This window comes from Orbicella franksi, chromosome 2 (assembly GCF_964199315.1).
Source record: "Orbicella franksi chromosome 2, jaOrbFran1.1, whole genome shotgun sequence".
NCBI classification, from domain to species: domain Eukaryota; kingdom Metazoa; phylum Cnidaria; class Anthozoa; order Scleractinia; family Merulinidae; genus Orbicella; species Orbicella franksi.
In genome coordinates, this window is record NC_138146.1 from 37,565,854 (window position 1) to 37,581,482 (window position 15,629).

A 15,629-nucleotide genomic window follows, 5' to 3' on the forward strand; every position below is an offset into this window, starting at 1 on the left:
TACAGTTGATGTGATGTCTTCCAAGATTTTATCAACTTAATAAATGTAGATGTAGATGTAGAACTCTTCTGGTGTTCAGCCTCAAAAGGTTCACAGCAGAGGCTTTTGCGGTACCATTTAGCGTCTTTAGCCGAAAAAAAATGACGGGAGATTATGTCATGTTTTAGAATTGTTAATTTTGTGATCGACTCTGGGAGGAGGGGACCCCCTTGTATGCAGCTTATGGGCTATATAATAGTTACGCAACGCTTTCGAGTGGTATACCGCCAAATATACACCGGCTCTCCTGTATTCTGAATGGCTGTATTTTCTGCATGGTGTAAGTAGGTTTGTGCGGCCCCAAAAGGTATGGTTTCTAAGCTGATCTGAAAATGGGCATAGATTTTGACCATTTGGTCTGATATAGGATGTGTTTTTCACGCTGGCTTTTAAATGGGCATTTTTGACTTTTGATTTTTGAAAATCGCACATTTTGGTCCGAAATAGGGCAAGGGTTTCAAGGTTCGGATCGCACACCCCTAGCAAGACCATTGGAGAGTACCACCCCGGGGATCGACTTGTGAATGGACCAGAGGGAGCTACAGAAGCCGAGACGGATTAGTAATTGTCTACAAAAAACTTGAAGACGAGTTTCAACATTCAATAGATGTTTACGTTTATTTTTGCAAATATACAAAGCAGATTATTATATACTTTCCATCATTAGACTACTTTATCTATACATTTAGGCTCAACTATTTCGAGCGATACTACTTAACCCGTGAAACAACAGAGTTCGCGTCTATTTAGATCCAAACGAACAGCAAAATAGAAATCGTGACTATGTATTTCTCCCGTAACTCCTTCGCGGGTTAAGTAAAATCATCCCATGTAAACTTGAAAAGGGCGAAATTTACGATAACAGAAGCAAAACATAGTGAGAACATAATGAATGATTTACAGTGACTCAACGATAATAAAATGATTCGGTCAGTGTGAATCAACATTACATGCGTCAACTTCACGACTAACGATACTCTTTTGTTTCACTGTGAAACATCGTTATATACCATTACCTTATTTCAATCAAGACTTTAAAGGCAGAAGGTATTAGGGCTACTGCTCAACTCCTGAAAACTGCTTTTAAAAAGGTGGTGTAATCCGTTCAAGCCAATCAATTACAGCACGGGTGATTCTGTTAGACCATTAGCGGACAAAGCCAAAACTAGTTTTGCTTTTCCCGCGCTCGGCTCCGGTGGATGTTTTTCATGGACATCTGATTGGCTCTTTGCGTTCTTCGCCGTGATTGGCTATACGGAATTATACCTTGCCTTCGCTTTATTTAACACTATCATTGCAGAACTGCCGTGTAAAGTAACAATAATTATCGACTCGCTTGTTTACTAACTGTATTGTACTAGGATACTCTGGAGCACTACTACAGAGTATTTTGTTTTCATCCGCTACGATGACACCAGACAACAGGTCTACACCCCCCGATAAAGTGAAACTGACCAACGAAAGAGTTAGAAATACTGAAATAAGGCATTATTTATCGGGAGTTTTACGAAAACAATATAGTTGATTACAAAACGATAAATAATTGATATGCTGTACTTTTGAGTTTACCTCTTTTCAATGTAAAGTTAACATCAACAATTACAAACGATTCACAAGCAATTATTTTGCACACATCTTCTCATCGAGTTTTCCCTTGCCAAAACAATAGAAACAAACTTGGACAAATTCTTACCATGCACTGGCGCTTAGTTATTTTAGACCCTTTTTCGGTAGATTACAATTTCTTTTATATACTTAGATAAACTCCCTTGTTTTATGACCCGTCTCGTAAAAGGGGCACTTTTTCATGGTGCTAGCTACAAATGATACATTTGACGCCTAATGTGGGAGGACCAGAAAAAGATGCCCCCGTACGGGGGATACGACTGTTTTCCTTTAGATTTGCAACAAAAATGCTCAGCAATTTACGCATTAAATGTCGCGTCCTGCACAACACTTTGCTTAATTATTGAATTACAGAAGAAAGGTAGAAAAATACTATTGACACCGAAGCCAGCTCTGGTATCTTTCACAAAAACTATCAAACAAATTATAATAAGTAATATTAAACCCAGCATTCGCCCATCTTTGCAACTTTCGGGAACAAACTGAACTCGGACATAAGAAGATGTATACAATTTTCAAGTATCGTAGTTAAATTTTTTTCTATAATACCAGTCTAGCTGGCTTACTCTTTTGGGTTAACAATAACAATTTTAAAGCTTGAAAATGTACATAATATTTACATTTCGACATTTCCGTAACACATATATATATCCATATTACTGATATGAAATTTCATGTGTCACATCCGATATGTCAATGCTCTGAAACCCAGTTGTGGACTCCATTGAACAGTCCGTCCACAACTTGGCTCCATGTATGCATTTGACTAGTACTAATTTATACCTCTCACGGTAGCTGCCGGTTTTTCCCCATAGTGAGTTCACCCCCACATACATACATACATGCATACACATTATTTCAACTCGAATTATCAGAGTAGCTCTATTGAGCTAATATCTTCGAGATAGAGATAGAGATAGAGTTCGCCAACCAGATAGAGTTCGCCCCCAACCAGATCAAGTTTGCTCCTAACCAGATTGAGTTTGAAAAGAAAATTTATAGCGAGTTTAGATGGGGGCCAACCTAGTGGGGGTGAACTCACTATGGGGCAAAACCGATAAAATTCCCTCTCACTAATGAGAAGGCTAAAGCTAGGGAGCAAAAAAGGATTTTTACCTCATCGAACCCCTGCTGCAAAAACGTGGGAAAATATGTTCATAACATAATCTCCACTCCACTGGATCAGCGCAGCTTGAGATGGACAATACTTATTGTCCCCCAATCTGCTGTTCAATGCTTAAGTAATAGATCACAATTGACTGCCTCAATTAGCATGTCACTTCAGCAAAGTTCTCAAAAAAAAAAAAAATTAAAATAATGAATAAATCTCTCAACATACATCTTGGATATTAATATACTTGCGACAAGCTATTCAAGATATGAACTCACTTTAGTGCTACTCTATGGAATTAGTGTTAACTTAACTTTCTTTTTTGATCAATACATTAACACGACTCTCCTACTTAACAATATATATAACAATTACAAAAAGAAAATATAATGACAAACTTCCAATTCCAAGAAAGATCTTTTGGAATATAAGTTAAATTTAGATTGTTTAAATATAATATTTTAATCACTATTAGTGACATCACAGTTAGAAAGACAACTGTCCTTCTTTTAAATATTTTTGGTTTTGTCTTTGTGTTGTTTTTTTCTTTTTCATTTACTATATCTTATACCAAGAGAAAAGGAGTCTTGGATGGTGCAATCACACTAAGACACTTGACTTAGATGTCAAGACCTCATACACAAAAAGAAAGAAAGCTCAACAAAAATTGGAAGTGGATACTGAATAAATTACAAATAAATTATACCAACAGGGCTCAAAATAATTTTCAGACTGTGAATTTTAGCTCAGTCACATCTTGTTTCCGACCGGTCAAGATATTTTTAAAAAAATTAATATTAGCCTAATTAAACCCACAAATATAATTTGTTTGTTCCAGTCATTGCTAGACCATTTAAAGATTGGCTTAATACAAAAGAACAGCTTAAAGCTTAACCAAAGATAGCCATGGCAGGGCTCAGCAGCTCAATGAAGTGGCATGGTGCCAGTGGATTGTTGCCACCTGCCGAAGAAAAAGTATTGAACAAATGCACATTTGATGAAACTTCGAATTTTCGATCGGTATATTCAATTCCATGAGCTGTTTTTTGATGTTCTACAAAGTCTTTACGATCTCCATCAAAACGGAAATGAATCCAAACATGCATCAGATCCTAATTTTGGGCTTCAGAAATAACTTGGTAAACTAATACAGCTGAAGAAGAAGTTTATGTTTCCTTAATTCTCACTCGTGCAAACGCACAACAAATCATTGTGTTACTATGAATACAGCTACAGTTATACAGGTGTTGGGAAGTTTCTTAATGATGTGACTACAATAAAAGAACTTAAGTGTAGGACATAAAAATCTAAACTCTGTTGTAGTCATATTCTAGAGACGTTTTGTTCACAAAGAACTAATGATCACTATCATTCAGTAGATTTTACCACTGAAAGTGGGTAGATTTTGGTCACGTGCTAAGCAATGAGTTGAGAGTGTCTCAAATTTAATTCGTGAATAAAATAACTTTACCGATACAGATACTGAAAAGGCCTTCGGGTTTTTTGTTGGTACATAATTATTTTCGTCCATTTTGTAACTGTAAAGTTCTAAATAAGATACTGGGTTTGTGCTCAATGTTACATTTACAGCTTGATGGAAACGAAGCAGACATGTTTTGATGTCTCAGAGTCCCATTAAGTGTCTAAGCTGGAAATAACTTGACAATCAAGTGAAAAGTTTTGTTTTGGCAACTTAATCATCAATTTTTGTGCAGTGAAAGTGAAAGAAACGACAAATATCTTGACAACTGAAGAGCAATACCTTCGAACTATACGCCAACAAAGAGAGGTGCTCTTTGACAAGTCTAAAGGGTCACAAAAACTGAGCTGACTCTGATCAGATTCCCTTTGCTGTATGGGAAACCTCTGCTGTTCGAAAGGTTGAATTGTTTTGAATTCTGAATTGAAAACCTCTGCTGTCCTAACAGATGAAAACTTTTTTCGAACGGAAACCAGAAGTTGTTTGAATGGATGAATACTTTGTCTGACTGGATAACCCCAGTAGTTTGAACGGCATTCCTATCGATTTTGAATGCATGACAAACAGCAAGCAAACGATTTTCAGCCGTTTGAACAAATACCCGTTGGTGTATGTTTTCATGTGAGAGGTCATAATAAAAAAGAGATTTAAATCTATGATTTACAGTTGAAGATTTAATTGTTTATTCAAGAATGAACATCGTGACCATCTCAACATGACATGACCGGTCAGCATGACTGGCAAGTGAAGTTTTAGGCCGGTCAAGTCACCATTCTGGCTTCACATTGTTGGTTGACCGGCCATTATTTTGAGCCCTGACCAATAACAAGACCATTATCACCTTAACCATGTTTTAAGCAAATTCAACCTTTTCACGAGATCCTCTGTCATCAAAGACTTTAGTGGTCTCGTCATCATCAAAGTCTTCCTCTAGAGGTTTGGTAGTCATATCTTTGTAGTAGCTGATACTAGTTCCTCCGTAGAAACGAGACCGGCTGCGTACATACCAAGTGGCAACAACCACAAGGATGATAACCAGGAGCACAACAATAATAATACCAGCTATCACTCCTGCAGAAAGAGCACTCGTCTCTGATTCATCAGCTGAAAATTAAAATGTTTTATGTTGTTAACGCTTTTAGCACAATTTATATAGTGACTGTGATTCTCCTGGATATCTTCTTTCAAATAAAAAACTGGTATCATTTACAGAGTGTGCAGAAGAAATATGACCAAAAAGTTAGTCGTACTTGTACACCCAAGTAACATGTATATTCTCAGATCCCTGCTCTTTTACATTTTTATAATGTAGCACTTTCAGCATCCTTTCTAACTGAATAAAGGCTTTGGTAAAGGTTTATTATAATGGAGACCTCTGGATCATGGAATATTATATTCACTACCTATCCTAACCACTATCGTTAGCTAAAGACAAACTTCACACTTATTTTCTCGGCACAATCTTCATTTATCACCATGCCCAAGTTTGCAATTTACCCAATCAGAAGCCTAAAGGTTGCCTCAGTGGTATATAATATAGCCGGTGATACCAGCATTCCAGGCTAATATTGTAAATTATTATATGGCTGTCTCACAAGGACTGGGAACTACCGCATTCACAAATTTGATTGGCTGAAATCAATATTGACAATGGTCTAGATTTTAACATCTAGACCATCATCTAAACCGATTACATTTTGCGGTGAAAAAGCTGCAAACTGAAATACAAAAATAGTGACTATATTCTTCTAGAAATATCAGTGGAAGTGCCAAAAAGCCTGAAGAGAAAAAAATAGTAAAGAGGACGAGCAAACTTTGGCAGATTTAAGTTCAGCTCATTGCCATTCACAAGCAAAATGTCAGTTAGTACAAACCAGTTTCATTAAACAAATTAAATTTTTCTTGTTTGCCATATAATAAACATCTTATTTACCGAGCTTAGTTGGTCTGTATGGGAGAATCTTGACCTTGGTCATGTGTACAGACCTCACTGCATTTGGTCTGTACTCACCACCTCAGTCAAGATTCTCCCATACCGACCTCCTGCTTAGTTAATAAGAGCTAATTCTTACCTTTTCTAAATTCCACAATTCCTTCAGTTGTGTTATAAGTCCTAGTACTCTTTGTTGCATTTGGTGCACTAGAAGGTTTGGAGACTGGTATGTTGGATGTGGTAGAGGATGGTTTTTTTGAAGGCTTGGACACAGGTACATTGGACCTAGTAGTACCTTGAGTGGTTTTTGCTGTGGATTTAGACACCTGAGCTGTTACTGCAGTTGATGCCAGTGTTGTTGTTTTAGATTCATATGATTTTGTCCTGGGGGTTGGTTGGACTGTGACAGGAGTTCCAGTACATGTTATGCCATCGTCAGTTGTGTTCATGCCATTAGGGCAGCGGCACGTATGAGACTTGATCTCAATATTGGCTAATAGGCACAAGTGGCTGCATCCACCATTGTTCACTTCACATGGGTTGGTGGCTGAAGACAGAGCATATATTAGAATAATTAAATATTTTAAATGATCCTTGAAAAAAAGAAATGTTACTTTAGATAGTGTTTTACTAACATTCACTGACCAGGAGACTAATTGAAGAAGCTAGTCATAAAAGGGGATAAGTGACGATTTTGGTTCCTTTTCTTTTTTCTTGCTCCAAATTAGCTGAATTTTTGCATGTGGTCTTCAATGTAATAGAAAAACGTGTTCCTGTATTTTTGCCGCTGGTTTTTGCTTCGCTTTATAAAGACGCCGCTAGGAAAACCGAGTGGTTTTTTGCATACGCAATATCCTGAAAACGAAGCAAGGTTTAGCGTAAAAACTACGGGACATTGCTAAACATACCTAAACAAAACTCTATGCGAAATTTGGAGCGTTTTCAACAAAGTTCACTTTTGATTAAAATACCTAACGCCCTTTTCCCGCCGAGGCTGCAAATAAACGAAGCCGGGCCTTTGTTATGATAAACAGAGCCAATCCTTTGTTATAATAACCAAGCCAAGCCTTTGTTATAAGTCGAACTCTTGCCTCGGTTTATCATAACAAAGGATCGGCCCGCCGCGACCGCAGGGACTTTGATCTCACTTAGAAAGCAGCAAAATGTCAATTTCACGCAACGTATAAGCTCAAAAATGTTGATTTTAGGTAAAAAAAGGTTTAAATGTTGATTTCACGTTAACGCGTGACGGCAAGGATGTTGGTTTCACTTAGAAACCAACAAAATGTCAATTTTACGCAGCGCATAAGCTCAATGATGTTGATTTCAGGTCTAAATAGGTTAAAATGTTGATTTCGCGTTAACGCGTGACGGCAAGGATGTTGGTTTCACTTAGAAACCAGCAAAATGTCAATTTCACGCAGCGCACAAGCTCAATGATGTTGATTTCAGGTCTAAATAGGTTAAAATGTTGATTTCGCATTAACGCGTGACGGCAAGGATGTTGGTTTCACTTAGAGACCAGCAAAATGTCAATTTCATGCAGCGCATAAGCTCAATGATGTTGATTTCAGGTCTAAATAGGTTAAAATGTTGATTTCGCGTTAACGCGTGACGGCAAGGATGTTGGTTTCACTTAGAAACCAGCAAAATGTCAATTTCACGCAGCGCATAAGCTCAATGATGTTGATTTCAGGTCTAAATAGGTTAAAATGTTGATTTCACGTTAACGCGTGACGGCAAGGATGTTGGTTTCACTTAAAGACCAGCAAAATGTCAATTTCACGCAGCGCATAAGCTCAATGATGTTGATTTCAGGTCTAAATAGGTTAAAATGTTGATTTCGCGCTAACGCGTGACGGCAAGGATGTTGGTTTCACTTAGAGACCAGCAAAATGTCAATTTCATGCAGCACATAAGCTCAATGATGTTGATTTCAGGTCTAAATAGGTTAAAATGTTGATTTTGCGTTAACGCGTGACGGCAAGGATGTTGGTTTCACTTAGAGACCAGCAAAATGTCAATTTCACGCAGCGCATAAGCTCAATGATGTTGATTTCAGGTCTAAATAGGTTAAAATGTTGATTTCGCGTTAACGCGTGACGGCAAGGATCTTGGTTTCACTTAGAAACCAGCAAAATGTCAATTTCACGCAGCGCATAAGCTCAATGATGTTGATTTCAGGTCTAAATAGGTTAAAATGTTGATTTCACGTTAACGCGTGACGGCAAGGAGGTTGATTTCTCTTAGAAACCAGCAAAATGTCAATTCCACGCAACGTATAAGCTCAAAAATGTTGCTTTTAGGTCAAAAAAGGTTTAAATGTTGATTTCACGTTGACACGTGACGGCAAGGATGTTGGTTTCACTTAGAAACCAGCAAAATGTCAATTTTATGCAGCGCATAAACTCGATGATGTTGATTTCAGGTCTAAATAGGTTAAAATGTTAATTTGACGTTAACGCGTGACGGCAAGGATGTTGGTTTCACTTAGAAAACAGCAAAATGGTAGGAGCCCATGATGGGCTCCTGAAAATGGTAATTTCACGCAACGTATAAGCTCAAAAATGCTGATTTCAGGTCAAAAATAGGTGTAAATAAAAATAAAATGAAACAAATAAACATTTCAATAAACACTTTTTCAAATACGGCAACGTCTTCAATGGCTAAAAAATCACGAGATAAAACATAGTTTTCGACAAACGCGATCGTAGCTTTATGTCACGCACCGCCATAACTTCCAAGTTCAAAATGCACTGGTACCTCTTATGCCTGATGAGGACAACAACTTTGGCGGCTGTTTAGTTTTGGATTTAAGAATTTGATGACTCCACGTGAAAACGCTCTATAAATAGGGCTGACAGATTAACAGATTAACCCTTCTGCGCAATGTACGGGTCTCCATACATCTGCATGTCCCCTGATCCCAGAAGCTCAAAACACTACAAATCATGCCGATTTGAAATAAAATCAACGCAAACTGGATCACAGATCTGTTACAATCGATCGCCACTTGCTGGCCATTATGTTTAAATCTAGTTACCAGTTCGAGAAACGTCCGCAGAACGTAATCGCAATGCATGCCGGGAAGGGTCTTTACACCTCGTGCGCGGGAAGACATGGCGGTCGATACAAGACAAATTTTATAAGTCTAAAACCAGTTCTCGCTTTCCAAACTTTGACGCTAGCAACGCTTGGCAAATGGGCCACAACTCACCAGAGGGTATTTTTCTTGGGCAAGAACTGCTCTTGGACTTTGCTACCTGGCTCGATCTGACTTCGAACGCCGATAACACGATTACGGTATATCAGCTGCCTTCGAAGTTTCAGAACACATTTTGATTCTTTAAAACGTGCTGATGACTTACGGGTTTATCGAGGCTTTATGATGCCTCTCAACCACCAGGTAGGCACACAAGGTACTTTAAAACAATGCTTAAGATATTAGTTGACAGAGCTCTAATACGGCACATCTCTTTTTTGTTTGATGGCATTTCGTTTGACGCTCGATCGATTCACGTGTTGTGTTCACGTCACAATAACCGGTGTAAACAATCCGTTCCCAGATTTCCGCTCTATATGCTGTGGGATTTGGTTTTGACTTCATACACTATAAACAGTCTGCCTGTTTGCTGTTCAACAAATAAACTCCTAAAGACATGGCTAGGAAAAGCCAAGTTTTTTGCCTACGTTTTAACTCGAAAACAAAGCAAAAACCAGCGACAAAAATACAGAACCACATTTTTCTATTACATTGAAGACCACATGCAAAAATTCAGCTAATTTGGAGCAAGAAAAAAGAAAAGCAACCAAAATCGTCACTTATCCCCTTTTATGACTAGCTTCTTCAATTATCTTAATAGTGTTTTTTTCACTTTTTGCCACCTTAGCAAATTTTAAGTTATCTGAGTGTGAATTCTCTACATGCAGTACATTGTGCCAATTCTACTTCGTCATTGGTCAATGTCACTAAGGAGTCACGTGAGATATGCGCGCGAAACCAGAGCGGTCACTTGCAAGCGAACTTTAGAGTAGTTGCACGTAGAAATATTTATCATGGCGAAAACAAACCATCCAGAAGATCCCGACGAAATACCGAAGGAAAATTCCACTGAGGAAGTCGAAGACGACCTTCTAGAGGATCCTGCACTCGACAATAGCGACTTGCTATTGAGAGTACTCACTAATTTGGACCGAAACATGGATCACATGGCGGGTTCATTGTCCGCCATGGGCAAAGCTTTCGCTGCTTTGTCGAAGCAGCGCCCAGCAAAGCGAGACGCTCGCTCTGGGACTTTAGACCCTTTAAATGGGGAAACAAAGAAACCTAGAGTTGATGCCGGTGATGCTGTTGAAACTGGCGGTGAAAGCGATGATTCGGACGTTCAAAAGCTTCTTGCAACCAGCGCTGAGAACGACTCCGAAGGCGCCAAAACGTCGTCCGCCAAAAGGCAGGACTCCTGCAACAATGAAGGCGAAGACGATCTTTTAAAGAAATTGGCCCTTGACTTCTCAAAAGATGACAAGGTGAGCAGCCCAACATCCAAGCAACTTGCAGATACTATCAATAAGAGATGGGCTTCGAAACTGAGTGAGAACAAGGTCAAAGAGACAGTCGAGAAATACGCTCGCCCTGAAAACTGCGAGAAGCTTGTTGCCCCCAAAGTGAACCCAGAGATTTGGGGAAAATTAACCCATCATGGGAAAAAGCAGGACCTCAGATTGTCCGCTATTCAGAACATGATAGTGAAGGTTGGAGCCATTATTGCTCAATCAACCCAGAAGCTCATGGATTTTCGAGGCCAGGGCACGCAAAGTGGCAAGCTCGACACGGGCGCCTTAGTCACAGCATAAATTGATGCCATTGCCCAGTTGGGTCACACCAATTACGAGCTCTCGCTTTGTAGACGGGAAGCTATCAAACCCAACCTTAACAAGGAATACGACTCGCTGTGTTCTTCGCAAACGCCGGTTACCAACTTGTTATTTGGCGACGAGCTTCAGTCGCAGCTTACTGCAATTCGAGACTCAAACCGAATTAGTCACACGGCAGTGCACAATAGCACTAATAAATCTTTCACCAAACCTCCTTATCGCCAGAAACAGGACCAGCCTTTTTTAGGCAAGGGCCATTTCCAGTCCAGGTGGAAGCCCCAGAAAACCTGGAAGAAAAAGGAGGAAACCAGCAAGAAATAAATACTGCCGATGACATCATGTCCAAGCTCCACATGTTACAGGTAACCCAATTTGAAGGCTTTATTCCTACACTCATAGCTTACATTGTTGCCCAAACAAGTTGCTTCAAAAGCGGTAGGCTGGCACAATTTGTCCATTGTTGGCAAAGAATCACCTCAGACACTGAGATTCTTCAAATGGTGTCAGGACAATACATTGAATTTGACACTAAACCTTGCCAAACACGCCCCCCTGCAGTGAAATGTTTTAGTGTAGAAGAAAATGCTATTATTTCCAAAGAGGTTGCAAGCTTGCTTCAGAAGGCAGTTGTTGTTGAAACCAGTCATGAACCAGGGGAGTTTATCTCTTCTGTTTTTGTGCGACCCAAAAAAGATGGCTCTCACCGAATGATCCTGAACCTTAAAAACCTGAATAAGCATGTGCAATACAACCACTTTAAAATGGATACCCTTCAAAGTGTAATAAGTCTTATTACCCCTAACTGCTATATGGCCTCTGTTGACCTCAAGGACGCATATTACTGCGTACCTATTGCGGTTTCAGACCAGAAGTACCTTAAGTTTGAATGGGGTGGCAAATTGTATCAGTTTACCTGTTTTCCTAATGGTTTAGCTTTCTGCCCAAGGAAGTTTACTAAACTAATGAAGCCAGCCTACTCTGTTTTGAGACAACTTGGGCATATAATCTCACCGTATATTGATGACTCATACCTACAAGGTGGAAGTTATGAGGAATGTCTAGCTAATGTTCTAGACACTGTGAAAATGTTCCTCTCGTTGGGTTTCATTATTCACCCTCAAAAGTCAGTTTTTATCCCTTCACAAAACTTATTATTTTTGGGGTTTGTCTTGGACTCAGTCCAGATGAAAATTTATTTGACCAATGAAAAAGTCGACAAGCTCAAATCAATTTGTACCAAGCTTATCAAGGCCAAAGAAACCACTATACGGGAGGTTTCAAGGGTCCTTGGGTATATGGTATCTGGTTTCCCAGGTGTCATGTATGGCCTGCTCTATTTCCGTCAGTTAGAGAGGGAGAAAACTCTTGCTTTAAGATATAGCAAGGTTGATTATGATGCTTGTATGGTAGTATCAGACAAAGCTGGTACAGAATTATTGTGGTGGAACACACACCTTGAAGCCAGTTACAATGTCATTAGTCATGGTGAGCCTACTGTTGTCATGTTAACTGATGCCTCATCCACTGGCTGGGGCTGCGCCCTAAACGATACCAGTACAGGTGGACATTGGACTGCAGAGGAAGCCAGAAACCACATAAACTATTTAGAGCTCCTAGCCATATACTTGGCTCTTAAATCTTTTTCACCTATCATTAATGGGCAGCATGTGAAGGTCATGGTGGATAATATGACTGCCCTGTCTGATATTAACCATATGGGTACTAGTAGCTCTGAAAAAAGAAATGACCTAGCCAAAGAAATTTGGTTATGGTGTGCCCAAAGAAATATTTGGCTGACAGCTGTCCATATCCCTGGTGTAGAGAATGTGGAAGCTGATAGACAATCTAGACGGTCTCACTCGCAACTTGAGTGGACACTAGACAGAACTATTTTCAGGGACTGCATCAATGCAGCAAAGGTTGAGCCCAACATTGACTTATTTGCTTCCAGAATAAACCACCAGCTTCAGCCCTATGTATCCTGGCATCCTGACCCAGGGGCTGTGGCAATTGATGCATTTCATTTATCATGGAAGCAATATGTGCCTTACATGTTCCCTCCATTTTCTCTTATCTCCAGAGTATTGCAGAAGTTCCAACAGGAGAAAGTTCAAGGAATTATCATTGTGCCAAAATGGCCAACCCAAACGTGGTGGTCTGTCTTGATGAGAATGCTGATCGACAATCCAGTACTACTACCCAAAAGAAAGAAACTGCTGTTTCTTCCGAGCAGTCCAGAAAAGATTCACCCTCTGTATCCAAAACTGGAGCTGCTGATGTGCCACTTGTCTGGAGATCCCTTGAAAGCCAAGGAATTTCGACAGCAGCTTCCAGAATCATTATGCAGTCCTGGAGACAGGGCACCACAACCCAGTACCAAACTTACTACAAGAAGTGGGAATCATTCTGCTGTCGACGGAAAATTAATCCCCTTCAGGCCACTTTACAGGATGGCATAAATTTCCTTGGAGACCTCTTTGCTACTGGTGTGGGATACAGCTGTATTAACACTGCACGTAGTGCCCTGTCCTCTATTATTGTGCTTCCTGGGAGTGTTCATTTTGGCAGCCATCCGCTTGTTACCAGGTTTGTGAAAGGCGTTTTCGAAAGTAGGCCTTCCCTCCCACGATACAAAGAAATATGGGATGTAAACTCTGTCCTAAAGGTACTTGCCACCTGGACTCTTGGAGTGGATTTAAGTCTGAGAGATCTGTCCTGGAAGCTTACCATGTTGCTTGCCCTCTTGTCTGGCCAGAGAGTACAGACGCTGAAGGCGCTTAATCTGACCTCAATGAATTTAACTGCAAACACATGTGTATTTACCATTGAAACACCACTGAAGACCACTCGGCCGGGCAAGCACCTAGGTCGAATTGAGTTTTTGGCATACGAGGCTGACCGGAACCTGTGTGTTGTACAACATTTGCACGCCTATATCGATAGAACATCTCACTTACGAGGAGAAACTGACCAGTTGCTGATTGGCTATCAGAAGCCTCACAAGCCTGTGTCAACTGACACTATCGCTCGCTGGATCAAGAATGTCATGGCCAAAGCAGGAATTGACACTAGTGTATATAAAGCACATAGCACAAGAGCAGCCGCCACATCAGCTGCAAAAGGGAAACAGGTCCCTATTGACACTATCTTGTCTGCGGCAGGTTGGAGTAGTGTGAGCACCTTTGCTCGGTTTTATGATAAGCCTATCCAAGACACTGCCGCAAACTTCGGACATGAACTGCTGCATAGTCACCGTTAAATGCTTTTTACACAGCTGTTTCAACCAGAATTGTTTACCATATTGTTACTGTTACTGTAAGGTTACTTGAAGAGACATGACATTTTGATGTGGTGTGTACCTTGTTACAGCACCCTGTTGTCATCTATATTGCATTAAATTGATTGATGTTCATGGTTTTGCTCATGATCATGACGCTTTAAAGTCTCACGTGACTCCTTAGCGACATTGACCAATGACGAAGTAGAATTGTAAAATTAAACGAAACTTACCTAAGTTGAAGTTTGATTGAGATTCTACGAAGTCATTGGTCTGGAGCTAGGGAGTCAGGTGCCCTCCCATCTGGGCTACCCACCCTACTGATTTACAACAGTCCTGATCATTCGCCTTTAAAGTGTGACCGCTCTGGTTTCGCACGCATATCTCACCTGACTCCCTAGCTCCAGACCAATGACTTCGTAGAATCTCAATCAAACTTCAACTTAGGTAAGTTTCGTTTAATTTTACAATTATACTTTTTATTTTACAGCTATTTGTAGTATGAATGGAATACTTCCAGTGATCATAGATATGTTGAAAGTTTGAATGATTTAGCCCTTTTAATAGACCATTTTTGATATATTAAAATTCTATCTTGGCTCCGAGGCTTGGGGGAATAAAACAAAAGAAATCACATTGAGGTTGAGTGATGAATAATTAATTTATTTTGTTTCATTCCCCCAAGCCTCGGAGCCACATTAGAATTTTAATATATCGAAAATGGCCTATTTCCAGCAACAAACTTCTTGCTAATCATTGTTACCTTTTGGTTGAATCACATGTAAGCAGACTCTAACAGTCTCAACTTAGAATGGTAAACCACCAAACTGTCTCAATGAGAAATACCACATCTGATAAAAGGTTTTTTTATTATTATTATTTTCCTTATTTTACTACACAAAAGAAAATTACAAAAAAGTAGAAAAAGACTTACACTTGAGTGGCAAGGAGACCTAAAGCAAACTAGTAAGAAAGCGTATGGTTACAAGTTTAAGGCCTCCTCGAGTTATATAAAGTTGCAAGAATTAAGAAAATACAGGACAACAAAATGCAGACAAATAGAAAGACAATTAGTGGCTGATGATGCCTGGAAATAAGCTGGTGTGTCTTGTAACATGCACAGAATTTTTTTGCTTATTTCCACAAATAATTACCATAAGTGGCTTTATATACAGTGACAGAGGGTGCCTGTTACTAAAAGCATAACAAGGTAATATCTGAACCCTGAGAAGAAACAAGCCGAGCGAGAGGACAAACCTGTAATAGTGAGGGAGGTCAATGGTAATAG

The 15,629-nt window shown here is 39.7% G+C and overlaps 2 protein-coding genes across 2 annotated transcripts in view; one reads left to right on the plus strand and one right to left on the minus strand.

Annotated features, from left to right (window-relative positions):
- Positions 1 to 15,629, minus strand: part of LOC145479667 (uncharacterized) — a 30,826-nt gene continuing 15,197 nt past the window's right edge. The window contains exons 15-16 of the mRNA XM_081458083.1: positions 6,329 to 6,736; positions 1 to 5,360 (exon numbers count right to left, since the gene is read on the minus strand). Coding sequence (XP_081314209.1) covers positions 5,110 to 5,360; positions 6,329 to 6,736 — 659 coding nt within the window. The 3' untranslated portion in view covers positions 1 to 5,109. The remainder of the gene's footprint in view (positions 5,361 to 6,328; positions 6,737 to 15,629) is intronic.
- LOC145479691 (uncharacterized) lies at positions 11,218 to 14,923 on the plus strand. Its single transcript, XM_081458118.1, has 2 exons — positions 11,218 to 11,426; positions 13,145 to 14,923. The coding sequence occupies exons 1-2, from the start codon at positions 11,403 to 11,405 to the stop codon at positions 14,321 to 14,323; spliced, it is 1,203 nt and encodes a 400-aa protein (XP_081314244.1). The 5' UTR covers positions 11,218 to 11,402; the 3' UTR covers positions 14,324 to 14,923.